The sequence below is a fragment of the Bombina bombina genome, chromosome 1, assembly GCF_027579735.1.
Source record: "Bombina bombina isolate aBomBom1 chromosome 1, aBomBom1.pri, whole genome shotgun sequence".
NCBI lineage: Eukaryota > Metazoa > Chordata > Amphibia > Anura > Bombinatoridae > Bombina > Bombina bombina.
This window is the reverse complement of record NC_069499.1, coordinates 56446665-56463913: the sequence shown is the minus strand read 5'-3', so window position 1 is coordinate 56463913 and position 17249 is coordinate 56446665. Positions and strand designations below refer to the sequence as shown.

The 17249-nt window shown below is 41.2% G+C and overlaps 1 protein-coding gene across 6 annotated transcripts in view; it reads left to right on the top strand.

The window, feature by feature from the left end:
- The window catches only part of TMEM63C (transmembrane protein 63C), a 115894-nt gene that overhangs the window by 12873 nt on the left and 85772 nt on the right, over positions 1–17249 (top strand). For 4 of the 6 annotated variants that reach the window (XM_053697377.1, XM_053697373.1, XM_053697374.1 and 1 more), the window contains exons 2-10: positions 6339–6422; positions 6502–6670; positions 6922–7001; positions 7116–7148; positions 12421–12514; positions 12798–12835; positions 13151–13293; positions 16949–17000; positions 17085–17193. In XM_053697377.1, coding sequence (XP_053553352.1) covers positions 6509–6670; positions 6922–7001; positions 7116–7148; positions 12421–12514; positions 12798–12835; positions 13151–13293; positions 16949–17000; positions 17085–17193 — 711 coding nt within the window. In that variant the 5' untranslated portion in view covers positions 6339–6422; positions 6502–6508. The remainder of the gene's footprint in view (positions 1–6338; positions 6423–6501; positions 6671–6921; positions 7002–7115; positions 7149–12420; positions 12515–12797; positions 12836–13150; positions 13294–16948; positions 17001–17084; positions 17194–17249) is intronic. The other 2 variants (XM_053697379.1, XM_053697378.1) reach the window with 1 other exon arrangement.

Sequence of the window (17249 nt, the reverse complement as noted above, 5' to 3'; positions counted from 1 at the left end):
TTTGGGCAGCAATATAAACATCTGAGCAGATTTCCTGGAGTTTGTAGATGGTTTTTCCGTGTGCGTTCCCTGTGCGTTCCCTGTGCGTTCCCTGTGCGTTCCCTGTGCGTTCCCTGTGCGTTCCCTGTGCGTTCCCTAGGCGTTCCCTGTGCGTTCCCTATGTGTTCCCTGTGCGTTCCCTGTGCGTTCCCTATGTGTTCCCTGTGCATTCCCTGTGCGTTCCCTATGTGCTCCCTGTGCGTTCCCTATGTGTTCCCTGTGCGTTCCCTATGTGTTCCCTGTGCGTTCCTTATGTGTTCCCTGTGCGTTCCTTATGTGTTCCCTGTGCGTTCCTTATGTGTTCCCTGTGCGTTCCTTATGTGTTCCCTGTGCGTTCCTTATGTGTTCCTTATGTGTTCCCTGTGCGTTCCTTATGTGTTCCCTGTGCGTTCCCTGTGCGTTCCCTATGCGTTCCCTGTGCGTTCCCTGTGCGTTCCCTGTGCGTTCCCTGTGCGTTCCCTGTGCGTTCCCTGTGCGTTCCCTATGCGTTCCCTGTGTGTTCCCTATGCGTTGTGTTTACATATCTGTCTGTACGAGCTATAGTGTAACTCTTATTGTAAACCTTATTCCCCAGTGCTTTCTGCAAGTCTAATCTAACTCCAGTTACCTTCTTCTTATACTTCATATTACATATAAACTCTTCCTGTATCTAATTCTATAGCCCCCCTAAACTCTTCCTATATTTATTATATCACAATCTATTCCATAGCTCTCTATCGCTTTCCCTTTTCTTTCTCACCACATATGTCCTCTTGCTGTGACTCATATTGCTGCTCCATTTTCTGCACTATAATGCGTCATGATGTCCTGGATAAATCATTGCTGTTTGTCGTGGGCACAATTAGAGTAAACAAAGGAAAATATCAGTTTTCTATGGTTCCAGCGCAGAATGTTTATAAATAGACCAGAGAATTGTAGGTAAAACAGAAGCACACACTTATGCCCTTACATTATTATCTGCTCCATATAACCTCTCCTGATACCTCTTGTCACTCCATATCATTTCTAGCAATAGATCTATATAAACTGTCTCCATATTAATTCCTCTTGATTAAAATAAAATCTCCCTTTAAACCCTCTCTATAATGCTTTCTATTGAACTCTGCAGCACTTAGCACACCATGTAGTGTCAATAAACCATTTGGCTGTGAATAGTTTTGTATAAGGATTTGTGCCAACTGTGGGGGTTTTGTTGAGATATAATCCTCTCCACTCTAATGTACAGGCTTCAAGGTCCACAGGTTTTTATTCCATCTAATATCTCCCATTATCCATTCATATAATAGCAATGCAACTTATGAGGTCTACTGACTTGTCACTTAGCAACGTTTCCATATTGATACAAAGGGCTATCATTTCCCATCTGATTTCTGGTTCTTTTCAGGCATCAGAGACAAAAACTTTACATGATAGTTACTTTGTATCTTATAGCTTTTAGACATATCTGAATGTACACAGAGGTATCCTGCTCAGACAATACTATATCCTTCTCTAGATGTTCACTAACATTTTATTGGTCAGCCCCATTACTGCACTATTGTGCCCACCAGGCACGTCAGATGCATGTAATGCCAGAGCAAGCCCCCCAAAAATCAATTTCACAAAGGTCATGGTTATTTCTCAGTAATGCATCCTATTGTACCAAATAACATCACTACATGGAATTACATTTTTGCCCAAACTGTTTACCAGTCTGTACAGTGCAGTAGTACAGAGATTACTGGGTAGATAAACAATTTCTACTCTAGAATTGTTATTGTTTAAAAAGATAGATAATCCCTTTATTACAAATTCCCCAGTTATTCATAACCAACACAGTTATAATAATATACTTTTTACCTCTGTGATTACCGTGTATCTAAGCTTCTGCAGACTGCCCCCTTATTTCAGTTCTTTTGACAGTCTTGCATTTTAGCCAATCAGTGCCCTCTCATAAGTAACTCCATGGGCGTGAGCACAATGTTATTTACATGGCACACATGAACTAACGCTCTCTAGCTGTGGTAAACTGTCAAATGCATTCAGATAAGAGGCGGCCTTTAAGGGCTTAGAAATTAGCATATGAGCCTACCTAGGTTTAGCTTTCAACTAAGAATATTACAATCTCAATGTGTTTACTGTCCCTTTAATGCAAATGGTTAACAAGTATAGTCAGACAGGACCAGCAAGTTTGTCTATGGAGGTGAAAGTGTGAGCAAGATCTGTAATGATTCAGGTAATAAATAATAATGTGATGAATTAAACGATAAAATGTTTGTATGGAGATCACGTGCAATGCAGTTTTGATTTCTCATTATATTATACAGACACATAAATGAGTTTGTCCCTTGCTGTGGGGCAGTTGCATATAGAGTTTGGTATAAGGGTTTACCTCATTAAAGGGACATGAAACCCAAAATGATTTAGGTAGAAGATGCAATTTACTTTTATTATCTAATTTGCTTAGATATCTTGGTATCCTTTGTTGAAGGAATAGCACATCACTACTGGGAGCTAGCTTAAAGGTACATGAAACCCAACATTTATCTTTCATGATTCAGACAGAGAATACAATAAAAAAAAAAAAAAAAAAAACGTTCCAATTTACTTCTATGATCAAATTTGCTTGGTTCTCTTCTTGTTCTTTATTGAAGAGATATCTAGATAGGTAGCGTGCACGTGTCTGGAGCACTACATGAAAGGAAATAGCACTGCCATCAAGTGCTCTTGCTAAGGTATAGCATTGTTGTAAAACTGCTGCAAGATAGTGCTGCAGGCACGTGCACACGCCTGAACTTAGCTTCCTGCTTTTCAACAAAGGATAACAAGAAAACAAAGACATATGGATAATAAAACGTAAATTGGAAAGTTGTTTAAAATGTTATGTTATGTTCTATCTGAATCAGGAAATTAAAAAAAAATGGGTTTTATGTCCCTTTAAAGCCAATGACAAGATGCATATATGTGCAGCCACCAGTCGGCAGCTTCTGAGCCTACCTAGGTATACTTTTGCACAAAGGATACAAAGAGAACAAAACAATTTAGGTAATAGAAATAAATAAAAGAACAAAACAAATTTGAAAGTTGTTTAAAATGACGCCCTTACTGAATCCTGAAAGTTTAATTCTGACTAGACTGTCCCTTTAAGGTATTATCTCTAGAAGAAACAATTTAGTTTTTTCCAATTCTGAAGGTTTTTTGGAAATAGGTGAAAAAACTGTAAGAGAAATGCACAATTATAACTCATAATAAAAAAAAGAAGAAAAAATTTACGGCTAGATTACAAGTTGTGCATTAGGGTAAAAAAACAGAGTTAACAGGTTCTAACACTGTTTTTTTACGCCCGCTGGTATTACGAGTCTTGCAGGTTTAGGGGCACCGCATACTTTTTTGGCCTTACCGCAAAACGACTTACGTAAACTTCGTAAAGTCTTTTTTCTATGGGACTTCAATAGCGCTGATATTACGAGTCTGTCCTGGGAGGCCAAAAAGTGAGCGGTACACCCTACCCCGTCAAGAGTCCTGACGCATTTAAAAGTCAGTAGTTAAGAGTTTTATGGTACAACGCCGTAATATAAAACTCATAACTAAAGTGCTAAAAAGTACACTAACACCCATAAACTACCTATTAACCCCTAAACCGAGGCCCTCCCACATCGCAAACACTAAAATAACATTTTTAACCCCTAATCTGCTGCTCCGAGCACCGGCATTACCTAAATTATATTTATGAACCCCTAATCTGCTGCCCCCAACATCGCCGACACCTACATTATATTTATTAACCCCTAATCTGCCACCCCCAATGTCGCCTTCACCTATCTACACTTATTAACCCATAATCTGCCGCCCCCAACGTCGCCGCCAATATAATAAACATATTAACCCCTAAACCTCCGCACTCCCGCCTCGCAAACATTAGTTAAATATTATTAACCCCTAATCTGCCGTCCCTAACATCACCGCCACCTACCTAAACTTATTGACCCCTAATCTGCCGTCCCTAACATCGCCGCCAACTACCTACACTTATTAACCCCTAATCTGCCGCCCCCAACGTCGCCGCCACTATACTAAATGTATTAACCCCTAAACCTAAGTCTAACCCTAACACCCCCTAACTTAAATATAATTAAAATAAATCTAACTAAAAATTCCTATCAACTAAATTATTCCTATTTAAAACTAAATACCTATAAAATAAACCCTAAGCTAGCTACAATATAACTAATAGTTACATTGTAGCTAGCTTAGGGTTTATTGTTTATTTTACAGACAAGTTTGTATTTATTTTAACTAGGTAGAATAGTTATTAAATAGTTATTAACTATTTAATAACTACCTAGCTAAAATAAATACATTAGTACCTGTAAAATAAAACCTAACCTAAGTTACAATAACACCTAAATAAATTAAATTAAATTAGCTAAAGTACCAAAAAACCCCCACTAAATTACAGAAAATAATAAACAAATTACAAGATATTTAAACTAATTACACCTAATCTAATAACCCTATAAAAAAAAAAAGCCCCCCCAAAATAAAAAAAAACCTAGCCTAAACTAAACTACCAATAGCCCTTAAAAGGGCCTTTTGCGGGGCATTGCCCCAAAGTAATCAGCTCTTTTACCTGTAAAAAAAGACAAACAACCCCTCCAACAATAAAACCCACCACCCACACAACCAACCCCCCAAATAAAATACTATCTAAAAAACCTGAAAAGGGCATTTGGATGGGCATTGCCCTTAAAAGGGCAGTTAGCTCTTTTGCGGCCCAAACCCTAACCTAAAAATAAAACCCACCAAATACACCCTTAAAAATTATTTAATAACTATTCTACCTAGTTACAATAAATACAAACTTGCCTGTAAAATAAAAATAAACTCTAAGCTAGCTACAATGTAACTATTAGTTATATTGTAGCTAGCTTAGGGTTTATTTTATAGGTAAGTATTTAGTTTTAAATAGGAATAATTTAGTTAATGATAGGAATTTTTAGTTACATTTATTGTAATTATATTTAAGTTAGGGGATGTTAGGGTTAGACTTAGGTTTAGGGGCTAATATGTTTATTATAGTGGCGGCGATGTTTGGGGCAGCAGATTAGGGGTTAATAAGTGTAGGTAGGTTGCGGCGACGTTGGGGGCGGCAAATTAGGGCTTAATAAATATTATGTAGGTGTTGGCGATGTTGGGGGCAGCAGATTAGGGGTTCATAAGTATAATGTAGGTGGCGGTGGTGTCCAGTGCGGCAGATTAGAGGTTAATAAATATAATGTAGGTGTCGGTGATGTCGGTGGTGGCAGATTAGGGTTATTAAGTGTAAGATTAGGGGTGTTTAGACCCAGGGTTCATGTTAGGGTATTAGGTGTAAACATAACTTTTATTTCCCCATAGGAATCAATGGGGCTGCGTTACTGAGTTTTACGCTGCTTTTTTGCAGGTGTTAGACTTTTTCTCAGCTGGCTCTCCCCGTTGATTCCTATGGGGAAATCGTTCACAAGCACGTACGACCAGCTCACCGCTGACTTAAGCAGCGCTGGTATTGGAGTGCGGTAAGGAGCACAATTTTGCTCAACGCTCACTTCTTGCCTTTTAACGCTGGGTTTGTAAAAACCCGTAATACCAGCGCTGCAGGTAAGTGAGCAGTGAGAGAAAACTGCTCGTTAGCACCGCACAGCTCAAAGCGAAAAACTCGTAATCTAGCCGCTAGGTTGATGTTCTTTTGCTTATTGTATAAGATAACCCATTTTATAATAATTTAATTGTCAAATATTAACAAATTATGTTTATTAGTTTAAGTTTTTTTTCTCACTGACGATCATTATATATTCTAGAATATTTACAGTAGGGTAATTTTATAATATTGTATTTGGTGCCCGGCATGTATTTAAAAAGTCTTGTATTATATTTGCAACAAATTATCAGTCTTGTAATCTTTTGTGCTTCCTATAAGCGAATAATTAGTCTTTACAATTTGAGGGCGTAACTTTGTTTTAACCAATTAGAAGAGTCTTGCCTTGTTTTACAAATGATCAGATTGTTGTGCACAAATGGCCTATGATTATGGCTGATTGCTGAAACACATAAACCTTATTCAGGGCTACACTCTTGAACTGTTTGTATGTATTTGGTGTGGATATTGCATTCATTTTAAAGTTTTGGCATACAGGATTTTTTTATTCAAGCAAGCTATATATATATCTTTTGATTTACAATTATAACTCTGTCTTGCGCATAGCTAGGTTAAATTCACTTTCCTTGTCAACAATCTTTTTCTGCCACGCTAAACATGTTGTTTGTTTTTTGGTTTTCTAAAGTGCTGGAACGATTCCAATTGCAGGTGGAGGTGTGAAAAGTTAGAGGTCATGAGGAGACCGCCCAGCTGCTTAGAGCAACACAAGGTAAGGCACCACTATGTGCAAACGCATAGACACAATGTAGCTCTACGTCTTATATAATTCTTCTGCATTTATATTACAGTAGACACATGGATCTGCCAAACATGCCAGGGGAGCTTGCAGACCCTACAGAACCCTCAGGAAATTTGACGGAGCAGTGTTATAGAGCCCACTCGCACAGCACCGTACTTCAGGGCCTCCCTTTTGGTGGGGTCCCAACTGTTCTTGCTATCAACTTCCTTGCATGGCTGGTGAGATTGTGCATGGTGTAGGGATTCCATACGGCAACACTCTTAGATAACATAATACAGGGGAACTGAACCTACAGGGATAATTATAGTCTAGGGCAGTGTAGAGACACGTCCATTGGATGCCCTGAGGGTGCACAAACCTGTGATACCATCCCTGTTTCATGGATACAATTTTGGGAACAGTTGTATGAAAACTGTAGTATAGGACACCTTGTAATGCTGGGATCATATCTCTTTGTTCTTCTGTGCAGTTGCTGCTTTTTGTCTTCTCGTGTTTGAGAAAGGCTGCTTGGGACTATGGACGCCTGGCTCTGCTCATAGATAATGACAGGTGAGATTAATAGTTTAATCCTGCAGTTATATAGCCCACTTATATCTACACCACAACAGCATCAGTGCAAGCAAGGTCCCTGCACATATCCTGATCTGTTACCTCTCTTCTCAGCCCAGGCCTACGGCGCAGATGGACATCCTATGAGTAATGCTCAAGTATTGCTTATTTGGTGGCGGGACTGGGGGAAGTTCTGCTGGGGAGAAGGATGGTTGTGGGCAGTTGTCTGGTGGTTGAAAATGGCATATTATTTCTTGTTTAATGATAAGACCCCTAAGGTGAAGGGAAACTAGAGAAAACTAGTGGGTTCAGGGGTTAAATGTGGGGTTGGATGTGTGGGAACAATTATCTACTGTTTGTAAAATAGTTTACTTTTGATAGAGGCACAAGTAGAGCAATGATGGGGAAAGCAAAGAACTGCTGAATTAAACACAGGAAAGTCAAGGTACTGTTGATAGATGGTTAAGGAAACAAACTAATTGCAGATCATGGGACAAAAAAGAGTAACAAACTGCTGTTCAAAGGACAGAAAGTGCAAGTAACTACTTGTAGAGGATTACAATAAGCAAGTACTTGTGAAGGGCCAGGGAGTGCAATGATCTGATGGTCAAGGGACAGAGAGAGTAAGGAACTACTGGTCAAGAGATAGAGAGAGCATAAAACTGTTGGCCAAGGGACAGAGAGTTTAAAAAACTGTCCCATAGACAGAGAGAACAAAGATCTGCTGGTGGAAGACCAGGGATTGTCAAGGATAAGCTGGTCAAGAGACAGACAGACATAGAGCAATAGACAGCTTGTCAAGGGACAAAAAGAGAAAGGCACTGCTGGCCAAGTGACAGAGAGAGCAAGGAACTGCTGGACACGGGATAGAGAGCAAGGAACTGCTGGTCAAGGGGTCAGAGAGCAAGAAACCGCTGGTCAAGGGGACAGAGAGCAAAGAACTGCTGGTCAAGGGGACAGAGAGCAAGGAATTTCTGGTCAAGGGAGAAATAGAGAAAGAAACTGCTTGTCAAGGGACAGAGAGACCAAGGAACTGCTGGTCAGGGGACAGATAGAAAGGAACTGCTGGTCAAGGGACAGAGATAAATTAACTACTGGTCAAGGGACATAGAAAACAAGGAACTGCTGGTCAAGGAGACAGAAGGAGCAAGAAACTGCTGGTCAAGGGACAGAGAGAGCTATGAATTGCTGGTCAAGGGACAGAGAGAGAAAGGAACTGCTGGTCAAGGGACAGAGCGAGCAAGAAACTGCTGGTGAAGGGACAGAGAGAGCAAGGAACTGCTGGTCAGGGGACAGATTGAAAGGTACTGCTAGTCAAGGGACAGAGAGAGAAATTAACTACTGTTCAAGGGACAGAGAGAGCAAGGAAATGCTGGACAAGAGACAGAGAGCAAGAACCCGCTGTTCAAGGGGACAGAGAGCAAGGAACTGCTGGACAAGAGACAGAGAGCAAGGAACTGCTGGTCAAGGGTACAGAGAGAACAAGGAATTGCTGGTTAAGAGAACAGAGGGAGCAAGGAATTTCTGGTCAAGGGAGAAATAGAGAAAGGAACTGCTTGTCAAGGGACAGAGAGAGCAAGAAACTGTTGGTCAAGGGACAGAGAGAGCAAGGAACTGCTGGTCAAGGGACAGAGAGAGAAAGGAACTGCTGGTCAAGTGACAGAGCGAGCAAGAAACTGCTGGTCAAGGGACAGAGAGAGCAAGAAACTGCTGGTGAAGGGACAGAGAGAGCAAGGAACTGCTGGTCAGGGGACAGAGAGAAAAGAACTGCTGGTCAAGGGACAGAGAGAACACAGAATTGCTGGTCAAGGGAGAAATAAAGAAAGGAATTGCTGGTCAAGGGACAGAGAGAGCAAGGAACTGCTGGACAAGAGACAGAGAGCAAGAAACCGCTGGTCAAGGGGACAGAGAAAACAAGGAATTGCTGGTCAAGGGACAGATAGAGGAAGGAACTGCTGATCAAGGGGCTGAGAGTGAAAGAAACTGCTGGTCAAGACACAGAGAGAAAAAGGAACTGCTGGTCAAGGAACAGATGGTCAAGGGAGATAGAGAGAAATTAACTGCTAGTCAAGGGACTGAGAGAGCTAGGAACTGCTGGTCAAGAGACAGAGAGCAAGGAACTGGTGGTCAAGGGACAGAGAGCAAGGAACTGGTGGTCAAGGGACAGAGAGCAAGGAACTGGTGGTCAAGGGACAGAGAAAGCAATGAACTGGTGGTCAAGGGGCAGAGAGAGCAAGGAACTGGTGGCCAAGGGACAGAGAGAGCAAGGAACTGGTGGTCAAGAGACAGAGCCAGCAAGGAACTGCTGGTCATGGGACAGAGCAAGCAAGAAACTGCTGGTGAAGGGATAGAGAGAGCAAGAAACTACTGGTCAAGGGACAGAGAGAGCAAGATGCTGGTGGTCAAGGCACAGAGAGATAAAAGAACTGCTGATCAAGGCAAAGATTGAAAAATTAACTGCTGGTCAAGGCACAGAGAAAGAAATTAACTGCTGGTCAAGAGGACAGAGAGGAAGCACCTGCTGGTCAAGGGGACAGAGAGCAAGCACCTGCTAGTCAAGGAACTAATGGTAAAGGGACAGAGGGAGCAAGGAACTAGTGGTCAAGGGACAGAGAGCACAAGTAACAACTGGTGGTCAAGGGACAGATAGAGCAAAGTACTGTTTGTTAAGGGACAGAGAGAGCAAGGAACTACTGGTCAAGGGACAGAGGGAGCAAGGAACTGGTGGTCAAGGGACAGAGAGAACAAGTAACAACTGGTGGTCAAGGGACAGATAGAGCAAAGAACTGGTGGTCAAGGGACAGAGAGAATAAGAAACTACTGGTCAAGGAACAGAGAGAGCAATGAACTGGTGGTCAAATGACAGAGAGCAAGGAACTACTGGTCAAGGGACAGAGAGAGCAAGGAACTGGTGGTCAAGGGACAGACAGAGCAAGGAACTGATGGTCAAGGGACAGAGAGAGCAAGGAACTGATGGTCAAGGGACAGAGAGAGCAAGGAACTGCTGATCAAGGGATAGAGAGAACAAGGAACTGCTGATCAAGGGACAGAGAGAGTAAGGAACTGCTGGTCAAGGGACAGAGAGAGCAAGGAATTGGTGGTCAAGAGACAGAGCCAGCAAGGAACTGCTGGTCATGGGACAGAGCAAGCAAGAAACTGCTGGTGAAGGGATAGAGAGAGCAAGGAACTACTGGTCAAGGGACAGAGAGAGCAAGATGCTGGTGGTCAAGGCACAGAGAGATAAAAGAACTGCTGATCAAGGCAAAGATTGAAAAATTAACTGCTGGTCAAGGCACAGAGAAAGAAATTAACTGCTGGTCAAGAGGACAGAGAGGAAGCACCTGCTGGTCAAGGGGACAGAGAGCAAGCACCTGCTAGTCAAGGGGACAGAGAGAGCAAGGAATTGCTGGTCAAGGGAGAAATAGAGAAAGGAACTGCTGGTCAAGGGACAGATAGAGAAAGGAACTGCTGGTCAAGGGACAGATAGAGAAAGGAACTGCTGGTCAAGGGACAGATAGAGAAAGGAACTGCTGGTCAATGGACCAAAAGCGACAGAAACTGCTGGTTAAGGCACAGAGAGAGAAATGAACTGCTGGTCAAGGAACAGAAAGAGAAAGGACTTGCTGGTTAAGGGGCAGAAAGAGCAAGAAACTGCTGTTCAAGGGACAGAAAGAGCAAGGAACTAATGGTAAAGGGACAGAGGGAGCAAGGAACTAGTGGTCAAGGGACAGAGAGCACAAGTAACAACTGGTGGTCAGGGGACAGATAGAGCAAAGTACTGTTTGTTAAGGGACAGAGAGAGCAAGGAACTACTGGTCAAGGGACAGAGAAAGCAATGAACTGGTGGTCAAGGGGCAGACAGAGCAAGGAACTGGTGGTCAAGGGACAGAGAGAGCAAGGAACTGGTGGTCAAGAGACAGAGCCAGCAAGGAACTGCTGGTCATGGGACAGAGCAAGCAAGAAACTGCTGGTGAAGGGATAGAGAGAGCAAGGAACTACTGGTCAAGGGACAGAGAGAGCAAGATGCTGGTGGTCAAGGCACAGAGAGATAAAAGAACTGCTGATCAAGGCAAAGATTGAAAAATTAACTGCTGGTCAAAGGACAGAGAGCAAGGAACTACTGGTCAAGGGACAGAGAGAGCAAGGAACTGGTGGTCAAGGGACAGACAGAGCAAGGTACTGATGGTCAAGGGACAGAGAGAGCAAGGAACTGATGGTCAAGGGACAGAGAGAGCAAGGAACTGATGGTCAAGGGACAGAGAGAGCAAGGAACTGCTGATCAAGGGATAGAGAGAACAAGGAACTGCTGATCAAGTGACAGAGAGAGTAAGGAACTGCTGGTCAAGGGACAGAGAGAGTAAGGAAATGTCAGAATTTGCAAGGCATTACTGATGGAAGGACAGAAAGTACAAGGGTCAGCTGGTAGATGGAAAGGGTGAAAAGGGAACTGCTTTCCAAGAGAAATAAGACAAAGCTCTGCTGATTAATGGCTGGGGAGAAGGCCCTGCTGGTGAGTGTCACTGGATAAGGCTTTGCTGGTGAAGATGATGCAGACACAGCTCTGCTGGTGGAGGAATTGGGAGGCTTTTCTTGCATTGAAACATATGGTGAAGGTTCTGCTGATTGGGGATATGAACTCTGTAATTAGAACCGGAAATGAGATAACTCATATATTCTGTTTATCTCCAAACCCTCTGCCCTACTACCTCTTTACCATTTGTCCTACTACCTCTTTAACCTCTACCCTCTTGTCTCTGTACTCTCTGCCCTACCATCTCTCTGCCCTGCCATCTCTGTACCCTCTGCCCTACCATCTCTGTACCCCCTGCCCTACCATCTCTGTACCCCCTGCCCTACCATCTCTGTACCCTCTTCCCTATCATCCCTGTACCCTCTGCTCTACCATCCCTATACCCTCTGCCCTACCATCTCTCTGCCCTACCATCTCTGTACCCTCTGCCCTACCATCTCTGTACCCCCTGCCCTACCATCTCTGTACCCCCTGCCCTACCATCTCTGTACCCTCTTCCCTATCATCCCTGTACCCTCTGCCCTACCATTTCTCTGCCCTATCATCTCTGTACCCTCTGCCCTATCTGCTCTGTACCCTCTGCCCTACCATATCAATACCCTCTGTTCTATCTTCTCTGTACCCTCTGCCTTATGGGATCTGTACACTCTGCCCTACCATCTCGATACCTTCTGCCCTACCATCTCTATACCTTCTGCCCTATGGTCGCTGTACACTCTGCCCTATTATTGTTTTACCCTCCGCCCTATCATCTTCTGCCCTTCCATCTGTGTAACCTCTTACCTGTATATATTCCTTCTCTTCCGCATCTCCCATCTGATCCATCCTTTATACCCCTTCTTCTTTCTCTCTCTTCTTTCCATTCTTGCTCCTCTCTCTACATTATAGCCTCACCTCTCTGTTTTACGGAGAGCCAACTGAAAAAGAGAAGTCACCCTCTGAGAGCAGGAGCTCGCTCCCGGACCTTAATACTAAAGATGTGGTGAGTGGGCAGGTGATCTATTTTGTATTTAGTGGAGGTTTCTAGTACACCCTGGGGATTCTGATATACGGAGGGATAATACACAGTTGAAGGTTCTATTAAATTCACTGAATTAATTTTCTTTTATTCTAAATAGAAGCAAACAGTTATACACAGGGGGGACCTCTGATGTACATAGCAGAAAGGGCTTTGTTGTTCTTGGCAGTAAGGCTTTGATATCCACATGAGAGTGGATCATATATACAGAATATTATCTAATTTGCCTCTTTCTTTTTATTTTCAGGGATTTTGTTCCTGGTTAAGTTCTATTTATCAAATGAAGTGAGTATTTCAGAGCAGTAAGGGTGTAGAACTAGAGAGCAGGAAAATAGCATAAAAATGCTTATGGTGGCACATGAATCATGTCTCTGGGGCTGTACTGATAATTTGGATGAGAACAGGAAGGGAGATGATCTGAGGACTCATAGGGAGGTACTTAGATAGTCTTTTTGGTTACTGGAAGAGGTCTGTTGTCTACAGGAAGCAACTGGGGTTTAGAGAGCAGAAAGAAGGTCTGTTGGGTACAGGCAGAAGGTTTGAAAAGAATTAGGAGCCATATGAAGTGTTCTGGTACTGACATTCTCCTCCTCACTTCAGAGATGAAGAGATCCAGACTAAGTGTGGAACTGATGCCATCACCTATCTATCCTACCAACGCCATTTGCTGGTGTTGATGCTGCTTATCTGCGTCCTCTCTGTGTCTATCATTCTACCTGTTAACTTCTCTGGTGATCTTCTGGGTGAGTTGCAACTTGTGAGCTATGTGACCTGTCTTCTCCCCCAATCCTGGGTACAACCACACTCCCTGTTAACCATGTTCTTCAAGCAACATACATCTGTGAATATAAACCTCCTTGTCAACCACCCGCATATCCCTCCTAGGTGCACCCTCCAGTCAATCTTTCACCTGTAGGCACCATGACTTGTACATCTCCTGTGCCCAGGCACTTGTCTCTCGTTCTCTCTCTTTCTGTAAAAAAAAACTAATACCAAAGTCAAAATTATTTTTTCATTGCTCATGTGATAGTCTCGGGTGCTCTAACATCTGCATGTCAGGTAGCACACATGTGCTAAATCCCCTGTATAATAAACATAGGACCTTTGGAGGTCTTTAAAAGAACTACATTTTACGGTGGTATTTTGGGTTAAAAGGACAGTCAACACCAAAATTGTTATTTAAAAAGATAGATAACGCCTTTACTACCCATTCCCCAGCTTTGCACAACCAACATTGTTATTTTAATATACTTTTTATAACATTTAAACCTCTAAATTGCTGCATGTTTCTAAGCCACTACAGACAGCCTCTTATCACGTGCTTTTTTATTTGCTTTTCACAACAGGATATTGCTAGTTCATGTGGGCCATATAGATAACATTGTGCTAATGCCCGTGAAGTTGTGGCAAACACTGCACCAATTGGCTAAATGTCAAAAGATAATAAATAAAAATTCATGTGATCAGGGGGCTGTCAAAAGATGCTTAGATACAAGGTAATCAAAGAGGTAAAAAGTATATTAATATAATTATGTTGGCTGTGCAAAACTGTGGAATGGGTAATAAAGGGATTATTTATATTTTTAAAAATATAAACATTTTGGAGTTGACTGTCCCTTTAAAGGGACATGAAACCCAATTTTTTTTCTTTCAAGATTTAGATAGAATAAACTATTTTAAACAACTCTCCTATTTATTTCTATTATCAAATCTGCTTAATTTCCTTGATATCCTTTTGCTAAATGAGCAGCAATGCACTACTGAGAGCTGGCATTAATACATCTAGTCAGCCAATCACAATAGACAAATGTGTGCAGGCACCAATCTGCAGCTACCTCCCACTAGTTTAGGATATGTACATATTCTTTTTCAACAATAGATGCCAGGTGAACAAAGTACATTTGAAAATAGTGCACGTTTCATTTTGACTTTCCTATCCTTTTAACTCTTCACTTGTTATATGAGAAGGAGCAAGCTAATAGCACTTCCTGCACAGTCCATTAAAATTATAGGGAGCACTAAACCTTATTTTGTTTCTTTAATGATTCACACTTTCTGAGGCACCACCTCCTACTGGGCATGTGCAAGAGTTCACCTCCTACTGAGCATGTGCAAGAGTTCACCTCCTACTGAGCATGTGCAAGAGTTCACCTCCTACTGAGCATGTGCAAGAGGTCACTGTATATACGTATTGGTGATGGCTTTAACGATACAGGGGCAAGGAAATTAATGGAAACAAAAATTTGTCAGAAACAAAATCTACTAATTCAGCATTATTAGTGCATTGTATTTTTATTATATATTTGTAGATTATGCAATTCTACTTTATTTATGTTTAAATCATTTTTATTGAAACATAGCAAGTATAAATCTAACAGTCGTTGCATCTAAGATTAACAGAAGTCCAATAGGACAACAAATCATACACGAGTAGCATGGGTTAATATGATACATTTGATCTGTCGGTGACATATTTCTTGGACCCTCTTAAAAATCTTGCTGTGTATCAGTCCCGACATTTATTAGCATGTCAAAGGCTACAGTAGCCTCATCCATAGGGGCTCATTCTAACCTTGGTAATTGTTGTCCTTGAAAAAGTACGGCTAGTTGCGGGGGATATGGGAAGTTATCTAGAGTAAAACAACTGTATCTTCCATAGAAATGTATTCCTCCCGGAGGGGGGTAACCACGGAGGATTAATAAAGCTATCATATATAAATATATAGAAATAAACAAAATAGAAAAACAAACAATAACAAGTAATCTTCAGGATATCAGAGACTTTTTTGGTTTAAATCTGAATGTTGTCAATAAGAAATCACGTTGGGGTCATCACCACTTATCAAAAAGATCATATATGTTGTGCCTCTATATATAGGGAATTAAAAAAAAAAGTCTAACCAGAGTAGTCAGATCCGTTCCTTAGTGTCCAGTAATACCATACTTCATCATTAGCCTCTTTAGTACCTAGCGACCAAGATGCTGCCTCGTACATTATATATATATATGTGTATATATATGTGTTGAATCTTATTTTTAATTTCGGGTCATGGAGGTGCCCCTGTCTTGCAGTATCTCGCTATACACATTCTTCTTACCGTACATAACATTTTGATGAAAGTATTTATTGGTCTATTGAACTTATGGACCTGTGTATGTAGTAATGCTTGTGTGATAGTTAGATGTATTCTTTCTTCTAATATGTAACTGATCAGTAAGGAGAGTCGTCGCCATATGTTCTGAATGTCCGTACAGTCATTCTACTTTATTTAAAGGGACACTAAACCCAATTTTTTCTCTCATGATTCAGATAGAGCAGAAATTTTAAGCAACTTTCTAATTTACTCCTATTATAAATGTTTCTTTGTTCTTTTGCTATCTTTATTTAAAAAGCAGGAATGCAAAGCTTAGGAGCCGGAGCATTTTTGGTTCAGAACCCGAGTTACGCTTGCTTATTGGTGACTAAATGTACCCACCAATAAGCAAGCGCTATTCACGGTGCTGAACCTAAAATAGGACGGCTCCTAAGCTTTACATTCCTGCTTTTTAAGATAGCAAGAGATCGAAGAAAAATTTATAATAGGAGTTAATTAGAAAGTTGTTTAAAATTGCATGCTCTATCTGAATCATGAGAGAAAAAAATTGGGTCTAGTATCCCTTTAAATAAAGTAGAATTGCATAATCTACAAATATATAATACAAATACAATGCACTAATAATGCTGTCGTAGATTTTTGTTTCTGACAAACTTTAGTTTCCATTAAGTTCCTTGCCCTTGTATCGTCAAAGCCATCACCAATACGTATATACAGTGAACTCTTGCACATGCTCAGTAGCAGCTGATGCCTCAGAAAGTGTGCATATAAAAAGACTGTGCACAATTTTATAACAGAAGTAAATTGGAAAGTTGTTTTAAATTGCATGTTCTGTTTGAATCATGAAAGTTTAGTTTTGACTTTAGTGTCTCTTTAAAATATTTAAAGGGACAGTAAAGTCAAATTTATTTTTTCATTCTTTCATTATTCATATAGATCATGTATAGTTTTATTTAGTATTTATTTATTTTACTGTTTTTCTGGTAATTTGCCTCTGATTTTTTCCACCCCCCCAGATACACTGAAATACATATTGTAGAATTCTTGTTACACATTGATGGCTTAACCTGTGCAGCAGCTTATTTATATCAGTCCCACACTAGGACAAGGAGATAAGACAAGCTTACTTAAGATGCTTTTCAAGGGTTATATTCCTGGACTGCAAAACAATACAATTCTTCTAACAAAATGATAGATGCAATGCAGTTGTTTACGTATGTTATGTATGTACAAATGTACTTTAATTTACCGTTATCGTATTGTCCTTGCTCCTTCTCACTGTCCCCTCTGCTGCTCTCTCCAGGTAACAGTCCTGCCCATTTTGGTCGCACTACAATTGTCAACGTTCCTACTCAGTGAGTATGTTTATTTAACCTGTGTAATTGCACGTGAGGACATAGGGCAATGAGACAACATTGTTATTTTGTGTTTAACCGTAGGGACCGTCTTCTGTGGCTGCACAGTGTGTTTGCGCTGGTGTATTTCTTACTTACTGTTCTGTGTATGCGCCATCATACTTCATCTCTGCAGAATAAAGAGGATGACAAGGTGAGATCTATTGTCACCATCTGCCACTCTCACTATATCCAGACATCATCTGTCCT